At 38.7% G+C, this 25,457-nt stretch overlaps 1 protein-coding gene across 1 annotated transcript in view; it reads left to right on the forward strand.

The window, feature by feature from the left end:
- Positions 1-25,457, forward strand: part of LOC126470042 (oxysterol-binding protein-related protein 8) — a 228,000-nt gene that overhangs the window by 157,028 nt on the left and 45,515 nt on the right. Inside the window, 2 exon segments of the mRNA XM_050097538.1 lie at positions 8,712-8,908; positions 15,810-15,935. Of these exon segments, the coding sequence (XP_049953495.1) occupies positions 8,712-8,908; positions 15,810-15,935 (323 nt within the window).

Genomic DNA, 25,457 nt, shown 5'->3' on the forward strand with positions numbered 1-25,457 from the left:
CATATTAATACCTGGATGTAGCACTTGGTAGGGATATGAAAGGGAGTGATAACACAGGCTCAGTCATAGAGAAAACAAGTGACAGAATTTGATTTATTGGTAGACTGCTAGGGAAATTCAATCAGTCTACAAAGCAGATAGCTTGCAAATCACTTGTGTGGCCCATCCTAGAATACTGCTCAAGTGTGTGGGACCTGTATCATATAGGACTAACAGGGGACATCGAATGAATACAGAGAAGTCACAGGTTTGTTTGACATATGGGAGAGTGTCACAGAGATACTGAAGAAAATGAACTGGCAGATATTCAAAGATAGATGCAAACAGTCCCAAGAAATCCCACTTACAAAATTTCAATAACTAGCTTTAAACAATGACTCCATAAATATACTGCTATCCTACATGTATCGCTCCTGTAGGGATCATGAGTACTAGATTAGATTAATTACAGCACACACAGAGGCATGTAAACATTCATTCTTCCCACTCTCCATATGTATATGGAAGAGGTAGAAGTGCAGAGTATAGATTTAGATGAAGATGACTTGTTGTCAATAGTCAGTCCCCAGAGTCCGTATTTCTTAGCAAATTTGGCAATACGGTCCATGTGTGTGTTGTTACTGTGTCAGTAACTTTACCAATCTTTATTGTTGGTTATTCACTGATATTAGTAGAGGAAGCTAACATGAATGAATTAGGACTGGACAAGTTTATAGATGAATTCTCTGATCATGTACATATCTACAAATCAGCTTAGTCATCTAGTGGTGATTCAGAGACAAAACACAGTATAGGTACTGAAGATGATGAGCAGGTTGGTCCAACAGATGGTAATGTAAACAACAGTAACATGCAGTAAAAGTCAAAAGATGCACCATTATTTGTATTCAACAAGAATGTGGGGTTGAGATTTAGCTTGTATAATTTTGACATTAGTGCACTTATTCATTTGTTCACCCTCACACTTCTGAAGAGCTTATTCTGTTGGTGGTTGAACAAAGGAATGTATATCCAAGACAGGAAGTGAAAAAAATTTTTGAGGAGAACATCAACTTGGCTCTTAAGGATGAAGGGATAGAGTTGATTATGAATTGAAAGTGTTTCTGAGACTGTTGCTGCACGTGGGACATAGGACTCTATAATGTATTAGATTGACAGTCTTTTGAAACAGTAACGTTTTGGCAATTTTTTATTCATTAAAATCCATTAACCAACTCAACAAAATTAAACCTGTTGAAAAGCAATGTATGCGGTAGTTATATTCCAGACAAGAAGTTCTGCATTTGTGGATTGAAAGTTTAGCAGTGTAGTTGTTAATTTTTCATGTATTATACCAAACAAAAACATGAGTATGATGTAAAGCTTTATTAACTCTGTGAACTAAATTATGCAGTTCTCAAAATAAGACAAAGATGCCTGGTGTACCTGGAATTGTTGTACACGTGATAGAAGCCTACTTGAAACAAGGATGTGTGCTTTATGTGGACAATTTTTTATAGCTCTGTAGCCTTGACAAAACTACTTACTTGTAAAAGCTATGTATGCGGAATATTACATAGCAACAGAAAGGCTAGTAACTTAAGCAGAATCTGATTCCTGGTTACCTGAGGCAAAAATGGTATGAGGATTTTTCCACCTGGATCACAATGCCGTGGTTTTCCTGCCTGCAGTGTTCTTGAGCCATGGTTAGGTGTTTCAAATTCATTTCACTAATCCAAACTCAAAGAAGGGCAGTATAAATAGTCACAGGCTTGTTTGATCCATGGGCAAGCATCGTGAAAGGACCCTCTGTGGTTTAATATTCAAATTCAGGAAATGGTGAGGGAAAAGATATTGTTGCACACTCATTTGAAAAAGGAATGCGCATATGTTGATGGGCAAAAGTTAGTAGAAATCCGTGCATCCGTAAGATCAAATCACGAAGCATACAACGTCCACTTTCATACCTTAGGGAAATATCTTGCCGAGAACACAAGAAAATTCTGGTCTTAAGTACAGTCACTAGTTAGGATCAAGGCCTCTATCCAGTCACTTGTCACCCAGTCGAGGGTGAAGATGATGTTGCTGTGGTCTTCAGTTCTGAGACTGGTTTGATGCAGCTCTCCATGCTACTCTATCCTGTGCAAGCTTCTTCATCTCCCAGTACCTACTGCAGCCTACATCCTTCTGAATCTGCTGAGTGTACTCATCTCTTGGTCTCCCTCTACTATTTTTATCCTCCATGCTGCCCTCCAGTACTACATTGGTGATCCCTTGATGCCTCAGAACATGTCCTACCAACCGATCCCTTCTTCTAGTCAAGTTGTGCCACAAACTCCTCTTCTCCCCAATTCTATTCAATACCTCCTCATTAATTATGTGATCTACCCATCTAATCTTAAGCATTCTTCTGTAGCACCACATTATGAAAGCTTCTATTCTCTTCTTGTCTACACTATTTATCATTCATGTTTCACTTCCATACACGGCTACACTCCATACAAATACTTTGAGAAACGACTTCCTGACACTTAAATCAATACTCAATGTTAACAAATTTCTCTTCTTCAGAAATGCTTTCCTTGCCATTGCCAGTCTACATTTTATATCCTCTCTACTTTGACCATCATCAGTTATTTTGCTCCCCAAATACCAAAACTCCTTTACTACTTTAAGTGTCTCATTTCCTAATCTAATTCCCTCAGCATCACCTGACTTAATTCGACTACATTCCATTATCCTTATTTTGCTTTCGTTGATGTTCATCTTATACCCTCCTTTCAAGACACTGTCTATTCCGTTCAACTGCTCTTCCAAGTCCTTTGCTGTCTCTGACAGAATTACAATGTCATCGGCGAACCTCAAAGTTTTTATTTCTTCTCCATGGACTTTAATACCTACTCCAAACTTTTATTTTGTTTCCTTTACTGCTTGCTCAATATACACATTGAATAGCATCTGGGAGAGGCTACAACCCTGTCCCACTCCCTTCCCAACCACTGCTTCCCTTTCATGCCCCTCGACTCTTATAACTGCCATCTGCTTTCTGTACAAATTGTAAATAGCCTTTCGTTCCCTTTCAGTGCTCTGTCAAACTCTTCACGCACTATCATATCTCCCATTTCATCTTCATCTACATCCTCTTCCATTTCCATAATATTGTCCTCAAGAACATCATCCCTGTACAGACCCTCTATATACTCATTCCACCTTTCTGCATTCCCTTCTTTGCTTAGAACTGGATTTCCATCAGAGCTCTTGATATTCATGCAAGTGGTTGTCTTTTCCCCAAAGGTCTCTCTAATTTTCCTGCAGGCAGTATCTATCTTACCCCTCGTGAGATACGCCTCTACATCCTTACATTTGTCCTCCAGCCATCCCTCCTTAGCCATTTTGCACTTCCTGTCAATCTCATTTTTGAGACGTTTGTATTCCTTTTTGCCTGCCTCACTTACTGCATTTTTGTATTTTCTCCTTTCATCAATTAAATTCAGTATCTCCTCTGTTACCCAAGGATTTCTACTAGCCCTCGTATTTTTACCTACTTGATACTCTGCTGCCTTCACTATTTCATTCCTCAAAGCTACCCATTCTTCTTCTACTGTATTTCTTTCCCTCATTCCTGTCAATTGTTCCCTTATGCTCTCCCTGAAACTCTGTACAACCTCTGGTTCTTTCAGTTTATCCAGGTCCCATCTCCTTTTTGCAGTTTCTTCAGTTTTAATCTACAGTTCATAACCAATAGATTGTGGTCAGAGTCCACATCTGCCCCTGGAAATGTCTTACAATTTAAAGCCTGGTTCCTAAATCTCTGTCTTACCATTATATAATCTATCTGAAACCTTCTAGTATCTCCAGGGTTCTTCCATATATACAACCTTCTTTCATGATTCTTGAACCAAGTGTTAGCTATGATTAAGTTATGCTCTGTGCAAAATTCTACCAGGCGGCTTCCTCTTTCTTTTCTTAGCCCCAATCTATATTCACCTATAACGTTTCCTTCTCTTCCTTTTCCTACTGTCGAATTCCAGTCACCCATGACTATTAAATTTTTGTCTCCCTTCACTACCTGAATAATTTCTTTTATCTCATCATACATTTCATCAATTTCTTCATCTGCAGAGCTAGTTGGCATATAAACTTGTACTACTGTAGTAGGCGTGGACTTCGTGTCTATCTTGGCCAAAATAATGCATTCACTACGCTGTTTGTAGTAGCTTACCCACACTCCTATTTTTTATTCATTATTAAACCTACTCCTGCATTACCCCTATTTGATTTTGTATTTATAACCCTGTATTCACCCGACCAAAAGTCTTGTTCCTCCTGCCACCGAACTTCACTAATTCCCACTATATCTAACTTTAACCTATCAATTTCCCTTTTTAAATTTTCTAACCTACCTGCCCAATTAAGGGATCTGACATTCCATGCTCTGATCCACAGAACGCCAGTTTTCTTTCTCCTGACAACGACCTCCTCCTGATTAGTCCCCGCCCGGAGACCCGAATGGGGGACTATCTTACCTCCGGAATATTTTACCCAAGAGGACGCCATCATCATTTAATCATACAGTAAAGCTGCATGCCCTTGGGAAAAATTACGGCTGTAGTTTCCTAGTTTCCACTTGCTTTCAGCCGTTCGCAGTACCACAACAGCAAGGCCGTTTTGGTTAGTGTTACACGGCCAGATCAGTCAATCATCCAGACTGTTGCCCCTGCAACTACTGAAAAGGCTGCTGCCCCTCTTCAGGAACCACATGTTTGTCTGGCCTCTCAACAGATACCCCTCTGTTGTGGTTGCACCTACGGTACGGCTACCTGCATCGTTGAGGCACGCAAGCCTCCCCACCAACGTCAAGGTCCTTGGTTCATTGGGGGGGGGGGGGGGGGGGGGGGTGAAGATAAAAGGCAGCAAAAGGAAAGCTGAAGTTCTAAATTTCACATTTAAGAAATCATACATGGTGTAGGATCATACAAATGTACCTCATTTACTGTTGTGCAGACTCCTGCATAGGATCCATTGAAATAGGTATACACAGCATAGAGAAGCAACTGAAAGAGTTTATAACAAATAAGTCACCAGGACCAGATGGTATTTCAGTTCAGTTTTACAGAGAGTATTCTGCGGCATTGGTCTCTTACTTAGCTTGCATTTATAGCGAATTTCATGCCCAGTGCAAAATCGAAAGTGACTGGAAAAAAGTGCAGGTGACTCCTGTATACAAGAAAGGTAAAAGAACAGACCTGGGACATTACAGGCCAGTATCCTTAACTTCAGTTTGCTGCAGAATTTTTGAACACCTTCGGAGTTCATATTTAATAAATTTCATTGAGACAGAAAAGCTTCTGTTACCAAATCAGCACAGATTTAGAAGGCATCTCTCATGTGAAACTAAGCTTACCTTTTCTCATATGATATCATACAAACCATGGATGAAGGGTAACGAGCAGATTCCATATTCCTAAATTCCCACGATATGTTTTGACATGGTGCCCTACTGCAAACTTTTGATGAAGGTCCAAGCATGCGGTTTAGGTTTACAGATATATGAGTGGCTCAAAGACTTTTCAAGTAATAGAATCCAGTACATTGTCCTTGACAGTGAGTGTTCATCAGTGACAAAGGTGTTGTCAGGAATGCCGCAAGGGAATGTCATAGGACCCTATTTATTCTCTATATACGTAAATGATCTGTCAGACAGGGCAAGTAGAAATTTACAGCTGTTTGCTGATAATGCTGTGGTGTACGGGAAGGTGTTGTCGTTAAGGGACTGTGAAAGTATACAGTATGACTTGTATGGAATTTGTAGTTGGTGTGGTGAATGGCAGCTTATCCTAAATATAGAAAAATGTAAATTAATGCGGATAAGTAAGAATAACAATCTTGTGCCATTCAAATACAGCATTTGTAGTGTGCCGCTTGACACATTCACATTCATTAAATATCCAGGCATAACATTTCAAAGCGATAAGAGATGGAATGAGCATGTAAGGTTGATAGTAGGGAAGGTAAATGCTCTGCTTCATTGTATTGGGAGAATTTTGGGAAAGTGTAGGTTATCCATAAAGGAGACTGCATTTAGAACACTGGTGCAACCCATTCTTGAGTAATGTTAGATTGTTTGGGATCCCCACCAGGCACAATTAAAGCAAGACATCACACCAGTTCAGGGATGTGCTGCTAGATTTGTTACCTGTAGGTTTCATCAGCATGAATGTATTGCAGAGATGCTTCGTGAACTGAAATGGGAATCCCTGGAGGGAAGATGATGCTCTTTTTGTGAGGCACTATTACAAAAATTTAAAGAAGCAACATTTGAGACAGACTGCAAAACCATTCTACTGCCACCAACATAAATTTCACATAAGGACCACAAAGATAAGATGCAAGAAAGCAGGGCTCACACAGTGGCTTTTACAGAGACTTGTTTCCTTTGCTCTATTTGTAAGTGGAACAGTACCCTCCATCATGCACCATATGGTGGCTTGCGAAGTATGTATGCATATATAGAGGTGCTGAGAAAAACTTTAATGGCAGATACTTGAACATAAACACAAACTAAACCTGCAAAGCCTACTTACAAAGTTTCAAGAGCCAGCTCCGAGTGAGGACTCTAGGAGTGTACTACAACCCCCTTTGCATCTCTCCTACAGGGACTGGAAAGACAAGATTAGAGTAAGGTATTAAAGCAATCATTCTTCCCACGGTCCTTATGCAAATGGAACAGGAGAGGTACCCCTTGTCATACAGTTCACAGTGATTTACAGAGTATAGGTGTAGATACAGAAACAGCATTACTGTCCTTATTCCTCTGAGCCTTTGTGCTATTGTGGCTACGTGCTATTAAATCCTGAAGAACAGCTACAGCAGCTGGGGTGACCTTAAAGCTTAAATTTACTGCATGAAGTGCCACAGTGCTTTAAGAGGCTGAAATCATATCTGAGAGGAGCAGTGTGTGTTGTATGTGCACATGCCTATGCAAGTGTGTTTGGGATGTGTGGGTGTGCGCATGCATGCATGCATAATCTTAGATGTGTATGTGCTCAACAAAAGGGTGGTAAATTAAATTGTTGGAAATGTTGTCATGTTTATGAGGTGTGTTCATAAGGAAAGGTACGAAACAACACCGTGGGTATAACTGAAACCTTTATTCAAAAGTAATCGCAAGTGGCCTGAGCACAACTATGTCTCTGTCTCATGAGCTGAACGATTCCCTGTTCCCAGAATTCCTGTGGCTGTGACAGGAGTCATTCCTCCACTATGTCCTTCACTTTCTCCCACATGAACTTGGCCATTGCACTTTGTGTGACGTTTGAGATGTGTGGACACATGTTATCATGGAGCAGAATCACCCCTTCCATGTGCAGCCCAGGCCATTTGCTCCTGATTGACTTACATTAGGCTATGAAATGTCACAGTACATGTCACTGTTAGGGGTTTTTCTGTGCTCTAGAAATTTGATGAGTACTGGACCTCAGACATCGAAAAAGTCAATGAGCATCACTTTGCTTGAGGGCGTGGCTTTCAATTTTTTAGGGTGAGGTGATGACACTACATTTGTGTCTCTAATTGTGTCACTAAGTTATCCCAAAGCAGCATATGCAAATTTCAAATGGTTTGGTTGTTGTTACATTTTATACCTTTTCATTTGAACACTTCTCATAGTTATTTTGTAAGCCTGTCTTTATCTTCATATTTATTCTGTAAATTTCTAATCACATGCTTTACTTTGTTGTACTGTCCTTAACACTTTCATACTGGGTACACAAACTGTGGTGGTACTAATGTAACAGAACTAATCATGTATTCAAAGAATAGCTTCCATTTCCATGAGATGAGATTGTTTATATTGTGTCCTTAAGTCATCAATAGCATGCTTCCGACATGCCACTGTTGTGCATAATCTATGATCATACATTTGCTTGTGAGAAGATACAGTGCTCAACCTATAAGTAAATTGCTTCAAATACTTTATAAGTAATGTGCACAACGTTCTTAACAAACAGGGCTGTTGAATGAGATTAGTCCTATTTTCATGTAGGCTGTTCTTTTCCTTCGATTCTTCATTGCATCAGTCTGCAGTTTTCACGGCAGTAACACATGCTAGGGAAGTACACTGAAAAAAATTCACACATTGGTAGTTAAACATTACAGCCTAATTCTCACTTACTGCAAACAACTGGAAGACGTGTAGTTTTAATCAGTGGAAGCTTTAATTTTGCTATTTTAGAGATTTCTGTGTTACCTGCTACTGTGTAAATGTTAGCAGCATGGTTAAAGTCTCTAAACAGTGCTTTTCAACAGGCTTCAGGATCAGAATATCAATTTTGTATTAAATGGTTGAACACTGCATGTATGTAAAATATGTATTCATTTCTTGCCTGTTGTAGTATGGCAATATTGCATGTTTTTGAACACATCTTATAATACTAATTAGTCTATCAATTAAAAAAAAAACATTTACTCATTAACAAGATGGTTATTGTTTCATAATGTTTTTAATTACTGTCAAAGCATTCAGTGCTGCATCAAAATTCCAGTTACAAAATTTGTATTAGAATATTGCATAACTGGCACAGTAAAATAGGTGGAGATAAAATGCCAATTAATGTGCTATTTTCTTTTTCTGTCATCAGTACACAGAAGAGGAATCCTTTCACATAATACTTTTGTCTTGATTTGTTTCCAACACTTTAATAGTGACATAATTACTCATTTATTGATTATAGGGAATTCTACATCAGCTATTTTAGATGGAGTGGCTGTTCTAACATTCCTTCCACGTGGTGAAGACTATAGCATTACCATACCGTATGCACATTGTAAAGGTATCCTCATGGGAACACTAACTATGGAACTGGGTGGGAAGGTCACAATAGAATGTGAAAAAACAGGATACCGCACTGAAATTGAGTTCAAATTGAAGGTTGGTGTTATCTTTTTTAACGTTACTATAAAAATTATTTTTCGTTAAAGTATTATGAAAATAATTGTAGGAGACAGTCCAAAAGTTTTGTTGGCTGTGAAGTAATAACTAACACGTCTGGTGTTTGTATTGCATTGTAAAGCACCAATGTAACCTTTTATGCACTACTGATGGTGAAAAACTGCAACACAAAGAAGGATACATGTGACTGAAATGAATTTCATTTAACTTACTAGATGTATGGTAATAGGCAAATCATTAGGATTACAAAACTATACACACCCTCTGACTTCAAGACTTTTGCATGGTGTGAAGCTTCCACGCGATGAAAACAGAGCCTTAACATTAATGTTAATGTCAAAGAATCAGAGAGTCCACATATACAGCTGGCGAATGCTCTTCCGTGTGCTTTGTGTAAGAGCTCATAGAGAGTGGAGGCTTGTCATGAACAAATTGCTGACAAAGCCATTCCTCATCAACCTTCCTCTCCTGTGTGTGTGTGTGTGTGTGTGTGTGTGTGTGTGTGTGTGCGCGCGCGCATGTAGCTGCCTGGCAGAGTGTAGAAGATTTTTGTGCATTTCCCGCTACATGTACCTATGCATTATTCTACTAACATGTGGCATGTGGATTTGCCTGGAAGACGGGCAGTACTTCACCCTATAAAACCTCCATAATTAGTGTTTCCTCTTAATACTTTGTAGAAACAGAAATTGCTTGTTTTGTCCAGTGGCACTGTACTGCTCAACAATGCAGGCTGCCTTACAGGTAGCACCTGACAGGCCATCCCTGTAGCACAGATTGATCAGGACCAGTCAAATACTACAAACTTAGTCTGTAGGCTCAGACTGAGCCACACCCAACACAGTGCACGACCACCGTGGACAAAAGTGTAAAATTCGTTATGGTCACTAAAACAGGATGGTAGCCATTGTGTGTGATGGTCACAGCACAAGGTGCAGTGTGTGTTTGTCACTACTGTTTGTACATTATTGCACACTTTATATTTATATGATGGCATTCTTACATATCAAATTCTAACAGCCAACTAGGTGCTGTAACACTAGAGGCCTGTTTAACGCTGAAGTCATTTTACAGGAATCTTGAATATAGAAAATTGTATGATTAGTAGAAGGAATTTGCTAATAATACATATTTTTAATTTCCCTTAGGATCAGTAGAAGTGCCCAGTTCAATGCTTGTATAGGATCTAGAACCCCCCTTCTGAAGTCTAGACAGATAGACCTAGTCTACAATATTGTTGCTGTGTTGTAATTCATCTGAAACTGATTTCTAGCACCAGTCATTGATAGAACTGAAAATAAATGCACCAGGAAGAGTGTGTCACATTTCTAAGTTCCTTGCAGAAGTTGCTGCATGATCTCTATTGCTCCAGAAGATAATTTTGTAAAGGAGTGAGGAGTGAAAGAATGCAAAATACAGTTTAGCTCTTCAGCTGTTTAACGCAAAACATGGCAAATTATACTTCTTGATTGATTAAATAATGAATTAGTTGTTTGTTTATTCACAGATCATTTGTGTAATGATAGATGACACATTAGCTAAATAAAATCAAAAACTTAAGTAGAATTAATGAAGTCATAGACATATAATTCAATACAGGCCTGCATTTATAGAGTGCTCTTTCTTTATATACACACTCATAAATGAGTTAGCAAACATTTTATGCATTAAATGAAATGAAATCTCATTCTTGTTCCTTGATCATAGATAAATTTGTTCGTGTAAAAATACTAGTTTTTCATGATGTATTGACTAATATATTTACACTGAGGTGACAAAAATCATGTGATAGCAATATGCATGTATACAGATGGTGGTAGTATTGTGTACAAGAGATATGAAACAGCATAGCATTGGCAGAGCTGTCATTTGTACTCAGATGATTCATGTGAAAACGTTTCAAACGTGATTATGGCCACATGACGGGAACTAACAGACTCTGAATGCGGAATGGTAGAGTTGGAGCTGGATGCATGAGATACTCCATTTCAGAAATCATTAGATAATTCAGTATTCCAAGATCCACAGTGTCAAGAGTGTGCCAAGAATACCAATTTCAGGCATTACCTCTCACCACAGACACCACAGTGGCTAACGGCCTTCAGAGAGCAGCAGCATTTGCGTAGCATTGTCAGTGCTAACAGAGAAGCATCACTACATGAAATTACCACAGGAATCAATGTGGAACATATTACAAACATATCCTTTAAGTCAGTACTGTGAAATCTGGCATTACTGGGCTACGGGAGCAGCCAACCAATGTGAGTGTCTTTGCTAAAAGCACAACATTGCCTGTAGCACCTCTTGTGGGCTCATGACCACATTGGTTTGACCCTAGTTGACTGAAAAGCCATACTCTGATCAGATAAGTCCTGATTTCAGTTGATAAGAGTGTATGGTAGGGTTAGGGTGTGACACAGACCCAGAGAAGCCATGGACAAAGTTTGTCAACAAGGCACTGTGCAAGCATGTGTTGGCTCCATAATGGTGTGAGCCATGTTTACTGGACTGGGTCCTCTAGTCCAGCTTAACTGATCATTGACTGGAAATGGTCATGTTCGGATGCTTGGAGACCATTTGCAACCGTTGATGGACTTCATGTTCCCAAACAGTGACATCATGTCGCCAGGCCACAATTGTTCATGATTGGCTTGAAGAATGCACTGGACAATTCGAGTGAATGATGTGGCCAACCAGATCATCCAACATAAATATCATCAAACATTTATGTGACATAATTGAGAGGTCAGTTTGTGCACAACATCCTGCACCAGAATCACTCCCCCAATTATGGACAGCTATAGAGGCAGCACAGCTCAATATTTCTGCAGGGGAGTTCCAATGACTTGCGTCCATGCCACATTGAGCTGCTGCACTATACTGCGCAAAAGGTGGCCTGACAAAATATTACAAGGTACCCCATGACTTCTGTCACGTCAGCGTACAAGCTGCGGCTAGACTCTCCAACCTTTAAAACATGTTTTCATAATGAGCCTGATAGTTGTTTTTAATTATTTTGTTTGTAACCTTTTTCTGGAAATTTTAAATTGTGTTCTTCTTTATTAATTTGTTTATATGTTAACTCAATTATTGTGTGTTTTCGGGGACTTTGACACATTGTGTTTCATTTAGTGTATGACCATGAAAGTCTACATGTGGTACCAGAAACCTGTTTTATTTGATAGTATGTACTGTGCCATTAAGACATAAACTGTTTGCTGTGAATCAGCTCTAGGCCTGTTTGGATATCATCTGGTCTGTGTGTGTTACGGTGGCATTTGGACCCTCGATTAGTATGCTTGTGTATGTGCAGTTTATTGAAGTCTATTGGAGATAGTTTATGTAGATCTCAGCTTTGTATTATGAATGTGGGTCTCCCAGCATGGAAAATACTGTTACAACAAAATATTATAGTTTCCAAAGAAAAGTTTTGTAGGACTCCATTTGTGAAGCCATACATGCCTTTCTCTGTAGAGAAGCTTAACTGAAAGGTGATTAACAAATTCAGATTGGAAAAATGTATCCATATTCTAAAGTCAGATAAAACTACCATAGACAGAAGAATTAAAATTTTCTAGTAACTTATTGTTCCCTTGAAGAACTTTTTTTTTTTTTTTTTACATATGTCCAAGGGTGGTTAACATTGTGTCTGTTCAAGTAAATATAATGCATCTGAATACATATTTTATTTTTCCGTTTCAGAAATTACAAATGAGTTTGATTACGAGAATAAAGATGCACCTACTTCGTAATGAAACTCAGTAATAATGCTGTATTATAAGTAATGCACTTTAGGTATTGTACAACGGGAAATAAACATCTTCTGAAAGAATGTAAATGACTTAGAAAGTGAAGTAAACGTGAAATAAACACCACCAATTGCAATTTTAGTTGCCTACTTTTGCAGCCTTTTACAGTGCCGGCACCTTTTACACCTTATTGCCCATTTACGCATCCTAAAAAGGAAAACAAATATTCACACAGATTGGCAAGTGCTGCCACCTTTTATCAGATGATGCAAGAAAATTATATAGTGATCAGCTTTCTTTGCTGCTTCTAGAATAGATGAATATAACTACCCCATCTCCCAACCCAGCACCACCTGTTATGATTGGGTATTCTCAGGATCTGAGAGTGGGTTTTTTTGCACCACTCCTCTTACGTAGTGTTGCCTACTGATGTTAAACCTGATAAGCAGATCTGAAAGACTACATAAATTCATTATGCAATTGAAATTGAATTAGTAGTAAAGACTGACTCGGTTTGCGCAAAATACTTGCAACTGTGGACAGTAAATCAAAACAAGATATTGAACAAAACCATTGCAATATATCTTAGTCATGATGTGTTATTTGTCTCCAAAGTCTAGCATACACTGGTGCTGACATATTCGTGGCCTAAAGTAGTGTAGTTGCTACCAGTTCAGAATGTGGCTTCTGAGAGGCAGATTACAGGATAGTAATAAGTTACAGATAGTGAATAAAGTGGCTTTTGTAACTTGTAGTGCTGCTGTATTTCTATCATTTGTCTTTTGTTCTTCTCCAGTCAATATGCCAAAACACAAAGTGAGCACAATAAGGGTGTGTGGCTGTAGCGAAATGTTTAGTAATGGCAGTACACTATTGAGAGTGATGAATCTGTATGTTAGGTACCATACAGGGTTTGTGATGTCTGAATTACAATTGATGGAAAACATCAGCCACATTATACACTGAGTGAAAATCAAAATGCAAATTTAGAATGGGGAAATTCTGTGGCAAAAGTGAGATAGGGCAGCTGTTTACCGATAATGCATTACATGAAGTAGTAGAAAATATACTGGGAAATAAAGCCCTGATGATGGTACCTTAAAGTAGTATGAAGAAAAAAGTCTCTAACCAGATGGCTATTAACTCATAATCCATGATTTTTTACCCCAAATGCAGATGGGCAGAATATTTATATATTGAATAATTCAGTGAGGCCCTTCTCCCATTCAGGCTCGGGCTCTGTTTCTCGTGACCGCATTGTCAGTGGGACGTAAACCCAAACTTCCATCATTTTTACTTCTGGATGTAAAACCTATGCATTTTCTAAAGTCTGTTGTTGAAAAAACTGACAATACTAGCATGATGTACAGTTTCAAGCATGATGTACAGTTTCAATTATGCATATTATGGTCTGACACAATAATGTATAATTGAGTGTTTTAACAATTTCAGACTGGGCTGTGTATGTGTCAGGCTTCAAACTGGAAGAAAAAGCCACTATCTCCTATAATACAAAACATGTGACTTGTAGTGTGCATGCTTTACACTAAATTTGTGAAACACTGAAAAATTAATACTACTATGCTTAGGAATTTGTGTCTTGTGTTAAAAAAAATCATATAAAAACCTCTTGCTGAAATACAAAATAGTGTGGAAATTACAGGATTTATTTTACCAACTTTGCCTATCAACACTAGAAGTATACATGGCTTAAATCAGGTGTTTATCTGTAGTCTTTCTCAGAATGCAGAATATGATTTTATGGATGTTGTATCTAGTTTCTCTATAGCTAGAGAAAAGGACAAAGACTGGTTAGGTACATAGGAACATGGACGCTCTTTCCTGGCTAATCATGAAGAAAGTAGCAGACCAGTATTCCAAGGAAAAAGTACACTGGGCTGTGGTGGTTGTGGCTGTGGCGGAGGTGGTGGTGGGTGGTGGTAATAGATTAATAGATGCAGTAGTAGTAGTAGTAGTAGTAGTAGAAGAAGAAGAAGATTTTTACAGGCCTCAGCAGTCCCAATGGAGGCTGAAGACATTAAACCATATTTCATGAACAGTAGTGCATCAGGAAAGGAGGGGGGGGGGGGGGTCTTTATAGGATCTCCACTGTGTCAACAAATACCATCCATGCCATGTAACTGTTTCACAAATCAAGATTATAGAAGTCAAGATTATAGATGAAGCTGTCTGTACATGCATTCACATTAAACCCATGTATTTGTCTGGTGCATAATCACTACTTTAATTACTATTACAGTTGTATGCAGAAATCGTGGTGTATGGTTTTCTCTTTTAAGAGCAGTCTTTTTGTTCATGTAAAGTGTGGACTGTAATGATAAGGCTCTGCACATGACAGTATCATGATCCAGCCCAGAGTTTAGATTTGAGATGCCATCACTTGTGACCTCATCCATTTCTGTATATTTTGTGAAGGCACAATATGGTACTACAAGATCACAGGCTAATGATTTTTGTTTCCACAGGTTAAATATGTATAAACAATGCATCATGGTCTGTAGCCACCATTTGTGTTGTAAAATTTTGAACTCACTTGCGATGAAATAGAAAAGTGCCTTCTTCCATGATATGTAAAGCATGCAAACACTTGAAAACCTCTGTGCATAGCTGTAGTAAGTATATCAAAATATGCCTTAGGATGCTTTCAAAGTGTGTGAGGAAATGGGATGCTATGTCAGATTGCTTCCTTGGTAGTCTCATAATAAATGCATGCTTTATTCTGCTTTCATGTTTTGTAAATTATACATGAGATTCATTTGTGACTATGAAGAAGAGCTTAGAGTCTTGGCAGAGATATTTACCATTTAATCATACAGTAATGTATGTGGCTACTACTTTGGAACATACCAGATATGCTTTTCTGCAACATTCAGAACCATATATAGTGTTCAGTTTTTTTATTCTAGTTTGGTATAGATTGTTATTATTATTATTATTATTATTATTATTATTATTGGAATTGTTTGAAGATTTTCAGAATTGTTTGAAAATTCTTATTGTAAAAGCAAAATGAAAAATTCTTATTACTGAGCATTCAACATAGTATTTTCAAGGTGCAACTGATCACCATAGCTTTTGTTCTAACACAATTTTTGTTTGTGTACATGTAGCCCTTTCTGGGTGGTGCAGAACAGACAAATATGATATCGGGACAGTTAAAGTTGGGGAAGGAAACCTTGGCAACGTTGGATGGATACTGGGACAGCAGTGTATTCATCAAAGATCGGCGTACAGGGGTACGTAAAATAATTCCTGTAATTAAAAGCATTCCCAAATTATAGATCAAATATGAGTAAATTATAAGGTTTTATTCAATTACCACTGCCTTATGTTACATTAATTGTGGTCACTACATTTTAGTAGCATTTAAAAGGCAAAAGTTGAAAGAATAGCAACTGTTAAATCGGTATTACTGACACTTCATTGTGCTCTTGGTGTATAAATATTTGAGTGCCTTTAAAGGAGCATATTGTAGCATATTTCTTATTTACGAAAGCTATTTGTGATTAAATTAAAGCAGATCTGAGTGGAGTAGAAGAGACTACAAATTGTTTTGTTTCAGTTTGTTTCCAGATATCTTGAATCTCAGAGTGAAGCTGCAGTATCATTTGTAATATGTGAATAAATTCATCAAGCCCTACATTACTTTCCGTCAGCAACAACTGGTGCTATTGAATTTTATATTTCCTGTGCTATATAATCTAGCACATGTGCACACTGTTCAAGAAACACAGTGTTTATTCATCTGTTCGTATTTCACTACCTGTTTTCATGTGTAACTTAGGGCTACAGATGTATACTTTGCAGTTTTTAAAAAATCATTTTAGGTGATTCCAGTATCTTTATATATATATACACCAGGGTGTTACAAAAAGGTTTACTTTCAGGAAACATTCCTCACACACAAATAAAGAAAAGATGTTATCCGGACATGTGTCCGGAAACGCTTAATTTCCATTTTAGATCTCATTTTAGTTTCGTCCACCTACACTCAATTGAGCACGTTATCATGATTTCATACGGGATACTCTACCTGTGCTGCTAGAATATGTGCCTTTACAAGTACGACACAACATATGGTTCATGCGTGATGGAGCTCCTGCACATTTCACTCGAAGTGTTTGTACAATTCTCAACAACAGATTCGGTGACCGATGGATTGGTAGAGGCGGACCAATTTCATGGCCTCCACTCTCTCCTGACCTCAACCCTCTTGACTTTCATTTACGGGGGCATTTGAAAGCTCTTGTCTAGGCAACCCCGGTACCAAATGTAGAGACTCTTCGTACTCGTATTGTGGACGGCTGCGATACAATCCGCCATTCTGCAGGGCTGCATCAGCGCATCAGGGATTCCATGCGACAGAGGGTGGATGCATGTATCCTCGCTAACAGAGGACATTTTGAACATTTCCTGTAACAAAGTGTTTGAAGTTGTGCTGGTACGTTTTGTTGCTGTGTGTTTCCATTCCATGATTAATGTGATTTCAAGAGAAGTAATAAAATGAGCTCTAACATGGAAAGTAAGCATTTCCGGACACATGTCCACATAACATATTTTCTTTCTTTGTGTGTGAGGAATGTTTCCTGAAAGCTTGGCCATACCTTTTTGTAACACCCTGTATATAAGTTAAGTTCAGAAATGCAGTTTCTATCACTCAAGGTTTTCTCACAAAGTAATAATGAAGATCTAGAAAATTCATACAAAACACATACATTCAAAAAAAGGTAATAAGAAATCATGATAAAATAAGGCATTCCTAACATTATAATGGAGTATTATGTTCTTCAGGTCTAATACAAAGCCATAAGTCATAATGTCTCTTCTTTCTCTCCTTCATTCGTTTTGTTCTGTGCACTGACTGAGGACACCCCCCTGTGCAGCATCCAACAGTAGTCAGCTATCATGCTGACATCTCATCAGTCCCAGTACTCACATCCCATTTGTTTCATGTTTTGATGGAACCTTTCTCCCTCTTCCTCACACATAGCACCTAGGAAGTGCAGCTTCAGGCTCATTGAGGCATACAGTACTATAAACTATCCAATATGCTTCATTCTAATTCTCACAATCAAGGTCTTCGCAGTTGCGAAGAAATTTGTTGACAACTTATTTAAAGATTATCCAAGATTATGTTTAAATTTCATTCAGTTGATGTTAGTGTTGCATATTTCATTAGTTTGCAAATGCCAGGGCTGAAGAAAATGCCCTTCTTTCATCTTAGCCCTTTGTAGCCATGGTTACTTTTTCACCACATAATCAAGTGTCACCATCTTTTGGTAGGGATTTAATAAATTGTTTCATAATGCCAGATTTCATGTGAAGTGAATGCAGAAGGTTTTTTTTGATCCACCTGTGAACTGAATCTTACATTTTTACCTCCAGATTTTAGTGTTCTAATTGGTCAGATTTTTTGAGACCAGTGCTTGTCTTTTGCACAACTGTCTCATTTGTGTAGGAGTCTGAGATTGTCTGTTGTTGCTTTTTCACCACAAGTTTGCCACACATGTATGAGAAGTGAACAAGAGAATTAATATTGTTTCTTAAAGCCATGAAATTCACAGAATTTGCAGTTTGCTTGAGAAATGATGTGTAAAACAAACATATAGGTGTCAATCAAATTCTTGGCGGGTTTCCAGCCAGATCAAACTGTCATCTGAGCACACTGCTCTTGCCTATAACTGATTCCACTCACAAATGACTGCATCTTTATATGCATCGGAACAGCGCATGTGCTAGATACAGTGTGCACACTCTCAATCATTCCTGCTGCCCCCTGGCGCAAAAAGACTTGCAGCGCCTCCAATGGTGAATACTGTTGAAAACGATGTAGTGTTACAAATGATTATTCATAGCCGTCCAATTCTTGTTTCTTCATGTCTGATAAAACAGGATTCCACGTTTTACTTAGCGGGTATCCATTATCACGATTAATGATATTATCAGCTAGTCTGATTTTGACAGATTCTTTTAGATCACAATCCCGATACCACGAAGCATTTGCAACTACTTGCGTCTCATTATATAGCATCCTGTGGCCCTCTGTAAGGCGATGCTCAGCCACCTCAGATTGATCTGGTTGTAATAATCACATGTGGCAATGATGTTCAATACACCTGGAGTTGACGGTACGAATTATTTGGCCAATGTAAATTTTCCAGCACTCGCACGGAATTTTGTAAACACCAGACTTCCTCAAATCTAAATTATCTTTGACAGACCCAAGAAGTGCCCGAATCTTAGCTGGCACACGAAAAACACATCTGATCTCATATTTCTTCAAAAGTCTACCTATCTTGGTGGACGCATTCCCAGCATATGGAGGAAAAGCCACAGACCTAAAGGTGTCTCCAGAAGGTCCAATTACGAGGTCAAAACTCAAAAACACATAGAATATGTCAGTCTGTACAGCCATTATTATTGAACACTTCCTTAAGATGTTGCAGCTCCTGGGGTAAATTTTCAGCATCGGAGACAGCATATGCTCGTTTAACCAAGGTCGGGTGAGACAATTAAAATGGTCCAATAACTGGTGCAAAGAGTCTATTCCATGTGGCCAAGCAAGTAACATATCGTCAATGTATCTCAGAAAACACGCAGGCTTCAAAAAATATGTTTTCAGGGCCATATCCTCAATGTCCTCCATAAAAAGATTATGGGGGATAAAGGACTCCCCATAGCCACACTGTCGGTTTGTTCAAAATATTTGTCATCAAATAAAAAATAGGTGGATGTCAGAACATGATGGCTGAGCTTCTTCATCTGAACATCAAATTCACAATGGAAATTGAAAAGGAGGGAAAGTTACCTTTTTTGGATGTACTATTTTATAGAAAAGAAGACGGAACTCTTGGATGCAGGGTTTACAGGAAACTGACTCATACTGACAGGTATTTACATGCTACCAGTTGCCATCCACCTTTCCACCGTACAGGAGCCCTTCGGACCTTGGTTAAACAAGCATATGCTGTCTCGGCTGCGGAAAATTCACCACAGGAGCTGCAACATCTTAAGGACGTGTTCAATAATAATGGCTGTACAAACTGACAAATTCTACGTGTTTTTGAGTTTTGACCTCTAATTGAACCTTCTGGAGACACCTTTAGGTCTGTGGCTTTTCCTCCATATGCTGGGAATGCGTCCACCAAGATAGGTAGACTTTTGAAGAAATATGAGATCAGATGTGTTTTTCATGTGCCAGCTAAGATTCGGGCACTTCTTGGGTCTGTCAAAGATGATTTAGGTTTGAGGAAGTCTTGCGTGTACAAAATACCGTGCGAGTGCTGGAAAATTTACATTGGCCAAATGATTCGTACCGTCAACGACAGGTGTATTGAACATCATTGCCACACGTGATTATTACAACCAGATCAATCTGAGGTGGCTGAGCGTCGCCTTACAGAGGGCCACAGGATGCTATATAATGAGACGCAAGTAGTTGCAAATGCTTCATGGTATTGGGATTGTGTTCTAAAAGGATCTGTCGAAATCAGACTAGCAGATAATATCATTAATTGTGATGATGGATACCCACTAAGTAAAATGTGGAATCCTGTTTTATCAGACATGAAGAAACAACGCCATCTGAATTGGCTGGCTATGAATAATCATTTGTAATGATATATCATTTTCGAGAGTATTCACCACCAGAGGCGTTTTTGCGCCAGGAGGCAGCAAGAATGACTGAGCGCGTGCACTGTTGTACTTCCGATGCATATAAAGAGGCAGTCATTTGCGAGTGGAATCAGTAATCAGCGAGAGCAGTGTAGCTTTTCTCACCTGATGACGGCGGCCAGGTGGACCGCTGAAATATTGTGCTCAGAAGACAGTTTGATCTGGCTTGAAACCTGACAAGAATTTGATATACTAATATGCAGGGAAAGTCTACATCAGGCTGTCCCAACCCAGCTCCAGGGAGCCAGAGCGCTCTGGAGCGCTCACTGGGGCAGCTCGGAGCCCGCATGGAGGGGATAAGCGAACTCACTGCCCCCTGGCCACATGCAGCCGCAACTGACGCAATAATCCATGTTCAGTGACAGCTATGACTAGCTGCGGGAGCACTGTACCTCTATTGGAGGATACCTTTCCATTCATTGAGAGGGATGGTCGTCCGCAGTGTCTTCTATGTCATAAAGTATTTAATTCTGCGAAGAAGTACAATATACAACAACATTATACATGTCTTCACGCAGCCCACAACGATCAGGTAGAAGGCGTTGCATGCAGAGAACTGGTAGCCAGGCTTAAGAACGACATACTAGGAGACATAACTTCAAAAATGGTTTCGTAATACGGAGGGTATCAAAACATGCAACATAGTTCGTGTTCTGTAATGCGTTTATAATTTTCGGGTGAATGAGACGGAGAAAACTCTACTGAATCTGCAATTCGAGCAAGCTACAGGGTCGCTCACATCATTGCAACAAGTGGCAAGGCATTTTCGGTGGGACCGCTCGTAAAATCGTGCATGGTAGCAGGCAATTGAAGGGTTTTGGCTGTCGAAGCAAACAATGTCTCGTCGAATCCTGGATATGGCAACGGATTTAGAGACACAGCTCAGGAAAAAGGCGAAGAGCTTTGTTGCATTTTCGCTAGCGCTTGACGAAATCACCGACATATCGGACTGTGCTCAACTTGCAGTCTTTGTGCGAGGTGACGACATGGAGCTGCAAGTAACTGAAGAACTCTTGGATGTGGTACCACTCGATTACACCGCAACAGGACGTGACATTTTTGAAGCTGTTTGTGAATCAGTGGACAATATGAATTTGCTGTGGGATAAGCTCCATTCTGTAACGACAGACGGTGCACCACAAATGATCGGGCGTCACCAAGGTTTTGCTTCTCGTTTGAAAAATAAACTCGGGGACGAATTCGGGAAAGACATTTTGACTCTTCATTGTTTTATTCACCAAGAGGCACTGTGTGCTGAAACAGAAGAGCTAGGTGGCATAATGAAAGATGTCGTGAAGTGTGTGAATTTTGTGCGATGTCACGGTATGAATAATCGCCAATTCAAAGGATTCCTGAAAGATATGGAAGTGGAGTATGGGGATATACCTTACCACAGTACAGTTCATTGGCTGAGTCGGGGAAAAGTTCTTGATGTTTTCTTTGCCATTCGTGAGGAAATATCCCTTTTTCTCGAAATGAAAGGGGAAGAAATGCGTTGTCTGAAAGATATAAAATGGATATCAGACCTGGCGTTCCTAGCTGATATGACTATGCATCTGAATAATTTAAATCTGTCACTGCAGGGCAAAGGGCAGCTAATCATTGACATGCACGACCAGATCAAAGCGTTCATGGAAAAGTTATGTTTATTTGAGAGGCAGATGAGTAATGGACATTTAGCATTCTTCAATCGTCTTGCTTCTTTAAAACTACCTGAAGGTACTACTTTCGGTGATTACCAAGCAAAGTTAAAGCAGCTCATCACGTTGTTTGAAACACGATTCTGAGACCTCACTAGTTTGGAAATGGAACTTAAGGTGTTAAGCACTCCTTTTTCAGTTTCCCCTGATGACTTGTCACCGTCACTTCAATTGGAGATAATTCATTTTCAAAATTCAACTTTGTTGAAAGAGAGGTACTACAACACGTTGGATTTGTCACGATAGTATTGTTCATTACAGCAAAAACATTTCCCAAGCTTCACAACAATGCCGCTCAGATCATGTGCATGTTTGGATCTACGTATTGTTGTGAGCAGCTTTTCTCAGCAATGAAAAGAGTAAAAAGTAAGGAATGATTGTTTCTTCAGGATGCAACAATGAAGGCCGTCCTCCGCGTTAATGCTGCAAACACTTTGACGCCTGATATTTTTGATCTTGTAATGAAAAGAAAATGTCAAGCTACAGAGGCTCAATAAATTTAGTATGCAATTTCTTGTAAAACAGTTGTTTCTTATTTATCTCCTGAACATCGTATTTCCTGGTGTAGCTTATCACCACGTCTTAGCAGCTAAGAGTATCAGGTTGTCGATCTTGTAAGACGCAGCTGGCACATCAAACGCTTGCCTTGCCGCCTGCCTCAGCCAGCCATGCCAAGTGCCGGCATGTCGGCCCACTCGAATGGTCACAGCGAGCGTCACGGCTCCCTGGAGCAGGGAGCGCTCCGCGGCTCGCAACGGAGCCGACGAGCACGTACAGCCTGGTCTACATAGTCACATATAGGTGTCAACGTTACAATATCACCAAAATATATTGGTAGCTGTATTACAGAGTATAAAATTAAACATCTTTTTGTAGCAGGTTAAATTGCCAACCTTCACAAAAATATCTTCTTCTTCCTTTTCTTCTTCTCTTGCTTCTGTGGCTCTACAGGTCATTGTGAGCCTTGGTCTCTTCAACAGTTTTCCTCCATTTATCAACCCATGTTTCGGAGATTCTGTGTCACACCCTCCCATTTGCTTCTCAGCTGAACACACCCTCTTTGTCCTGGATTTCCTTGTGATACTCTTTTAGGTACTTCTGCATCACTCATCCATGCTACAAAACCAGCCCACCTCAGTCACAAAACAATACTGGCATTATTAAAATAATTAAATAGCTGCTTTTTGTGTACCTCATGGAAATTCTAATTTTGTGTCAAAACTGCTTGTGATTGAATGTTCTAAGTACTTTACTTGAAATTGGCACCCAAAAATACACAAGGAAAATCCTTTACCTTTAAGCCAGTGTAATCTCTCTCCCTAACTACATATTGCCATCACATAAGTGATAGCTTTTTTTGTAAAATTGAGGGAAAATATTTTTTTGAGTAAACTATTATGTCAATTTTAATAAACATTTTTGGAATAGTGATCAAAAAATTTTGAAAATTTTTATTTTCAAAATTCAGTCTTGATCACACCTATGTTCTTGTAGCATATGCGGTGCTATCAAGACTGAATTTTAAAAAGAAAAATTTTAAATCTATTATGTGCAATTCTTGAAATCAAGGTCTGATTATTTATTCTGACAGAACATGATAGAGCATTCTGGATTTTGTTTTCTTCTCTTTTTTCTTTTCTTTTAGTCCTAAAAGAATTTTTTGTGTCATTAGCTCCATGTAAAACAATACCATGAAATAGATTACAACGATATCTGTGAGAGGGGGGAAAATACCTCTGCTGTGCATATCATGTTAGGTTAGTGTGTATACTTTACATTGTGAGTACAAGGGACTTTACAGCTTTGGAATGATACAGAAATTTATTGAGGTAACTTACAGAATATGTAGATATGTCATTTAGTAGCAAACAACCTCAAGTTCAATTAATGTAATACATCAGTACCTCGTTTCACCACTAGGAGCCCTTGCATAGTGCACAGTTAAAATTGCTACTTTCACTGGTTCGGAGTATGCTCATTGTGTGTTTTGGTTTCATGTAATGAACTCTGCAACAACTGCCGAACATAAATTTAATTGATGACCATGTGTATGTTCCTCCCCCTATCAAACAATTTAGCCAACCTGAAAAATCAAATCTATGCTACTGTTGCATAAGTTATGCCCAGTTTACCACAATGAATGTGGGAAGGAGGTGTTACCAGCGGGATGTTTGCCACATCACAAATGGTATTCACATCGATCCAAAATGACATTTGACACTTTTAGTGAAACTCGAAGTTCTTTACTACAAAACGACATGTCTACTGATTCTGTAAGTTTTCTTAATAAATTTATATATCATTCCAAAGTTGCAGAGTCCTTTAGGATTCACCCTGTATTATGTACACCATTCTTAGACATAAAAGAATTGGCTGTTGGTATCTCAGTGCAGTATTTCTTTATTGTGGAAAAGGATTACATTGCCAATAATAATAATAGTCTACTGAACACCAAGTAAATTTACAGTGACAGCTAATCACACCAGTTTGAGCCACAGCATGCAAAATATTTTCCAGTGAAAATCTTAAAACATTTATTAAGATGGTTTTATAATTTATACAAAATTCTGTTATTTTGTTCTATAAAAGCACATTTATTGTCATTATTTATTATTATTATTATTATTAGATTAGCAGCACAAAAGAAATTACTTAATGTTAAATAGGACATTTTGGCAGCCTGAATTTTTATTACATATAAATATAGCTATAAAACATCATTCTTGACAAGTAATTTCTTCAGATAAACTTTTATCTGTGGTGTGGTAGAACTAAAACTGCTTTTGATGACACATCTGCCATTTTAATTCCTGTATGTGGTTAGACTCATACCAACAGTACTATCCTGTTACTAGTAATATGGTATTTTTCTTTGTATCACATATCAGATTGTCATGGATAAGAGGCTATGTTTGGTTATTGTGTTTTGAGTGACAAACACTGCTTTTAATATATTATTGGTTGGAGAGCAAAGTTCTGTAATAGTCCTTAGGTTTATCCTACAGATGACTTGCACTGATCTTTCTGTTAGGATAAGTAGTCTAATTAACTTGCTTTGGATTATTGCACTCCATATTTCTGATCTGTATTTACTGACTTTATATGCTTATAAGACAAGGCTTTTTCCCAAGTTTGCGATTGTAAAACTACGGGTTCACCTTATGTTCACAGATTAAACTTTTGCTGCCAAGGTCAACATTTTTATATTGTGCAATAGATTAATATAGGGCTCGTCTTACATTTATAGATAAAGCTTTGGCAATTGAAATCATATGCAGATTCTATTTGAAGAATTCGGAAGGGTTGGATGGGTAACATTAACACCAGCTTGGCTGAGAATGGGGGATGAATTTAGGGAGGGGAATGGTGAGCAGGCTAAAAATT

This window comes from Schistocerca serialis, chromosome 3 (genome assembly GCF_023864345.2).
Source record: "Schistocerca serialis cubense isolate TAMUIC-IGC-003099 chromosome 3, iqSchSeri2.2, whole genome shotgun sequence".
Classification (NCBI taxonomy): domain Eukaryota; kingdom Metazoa; phylum Arthropoda; class Insecta; order Orthoptera; family Acrididae; genus Schistocerca; species Schistocerca serialis.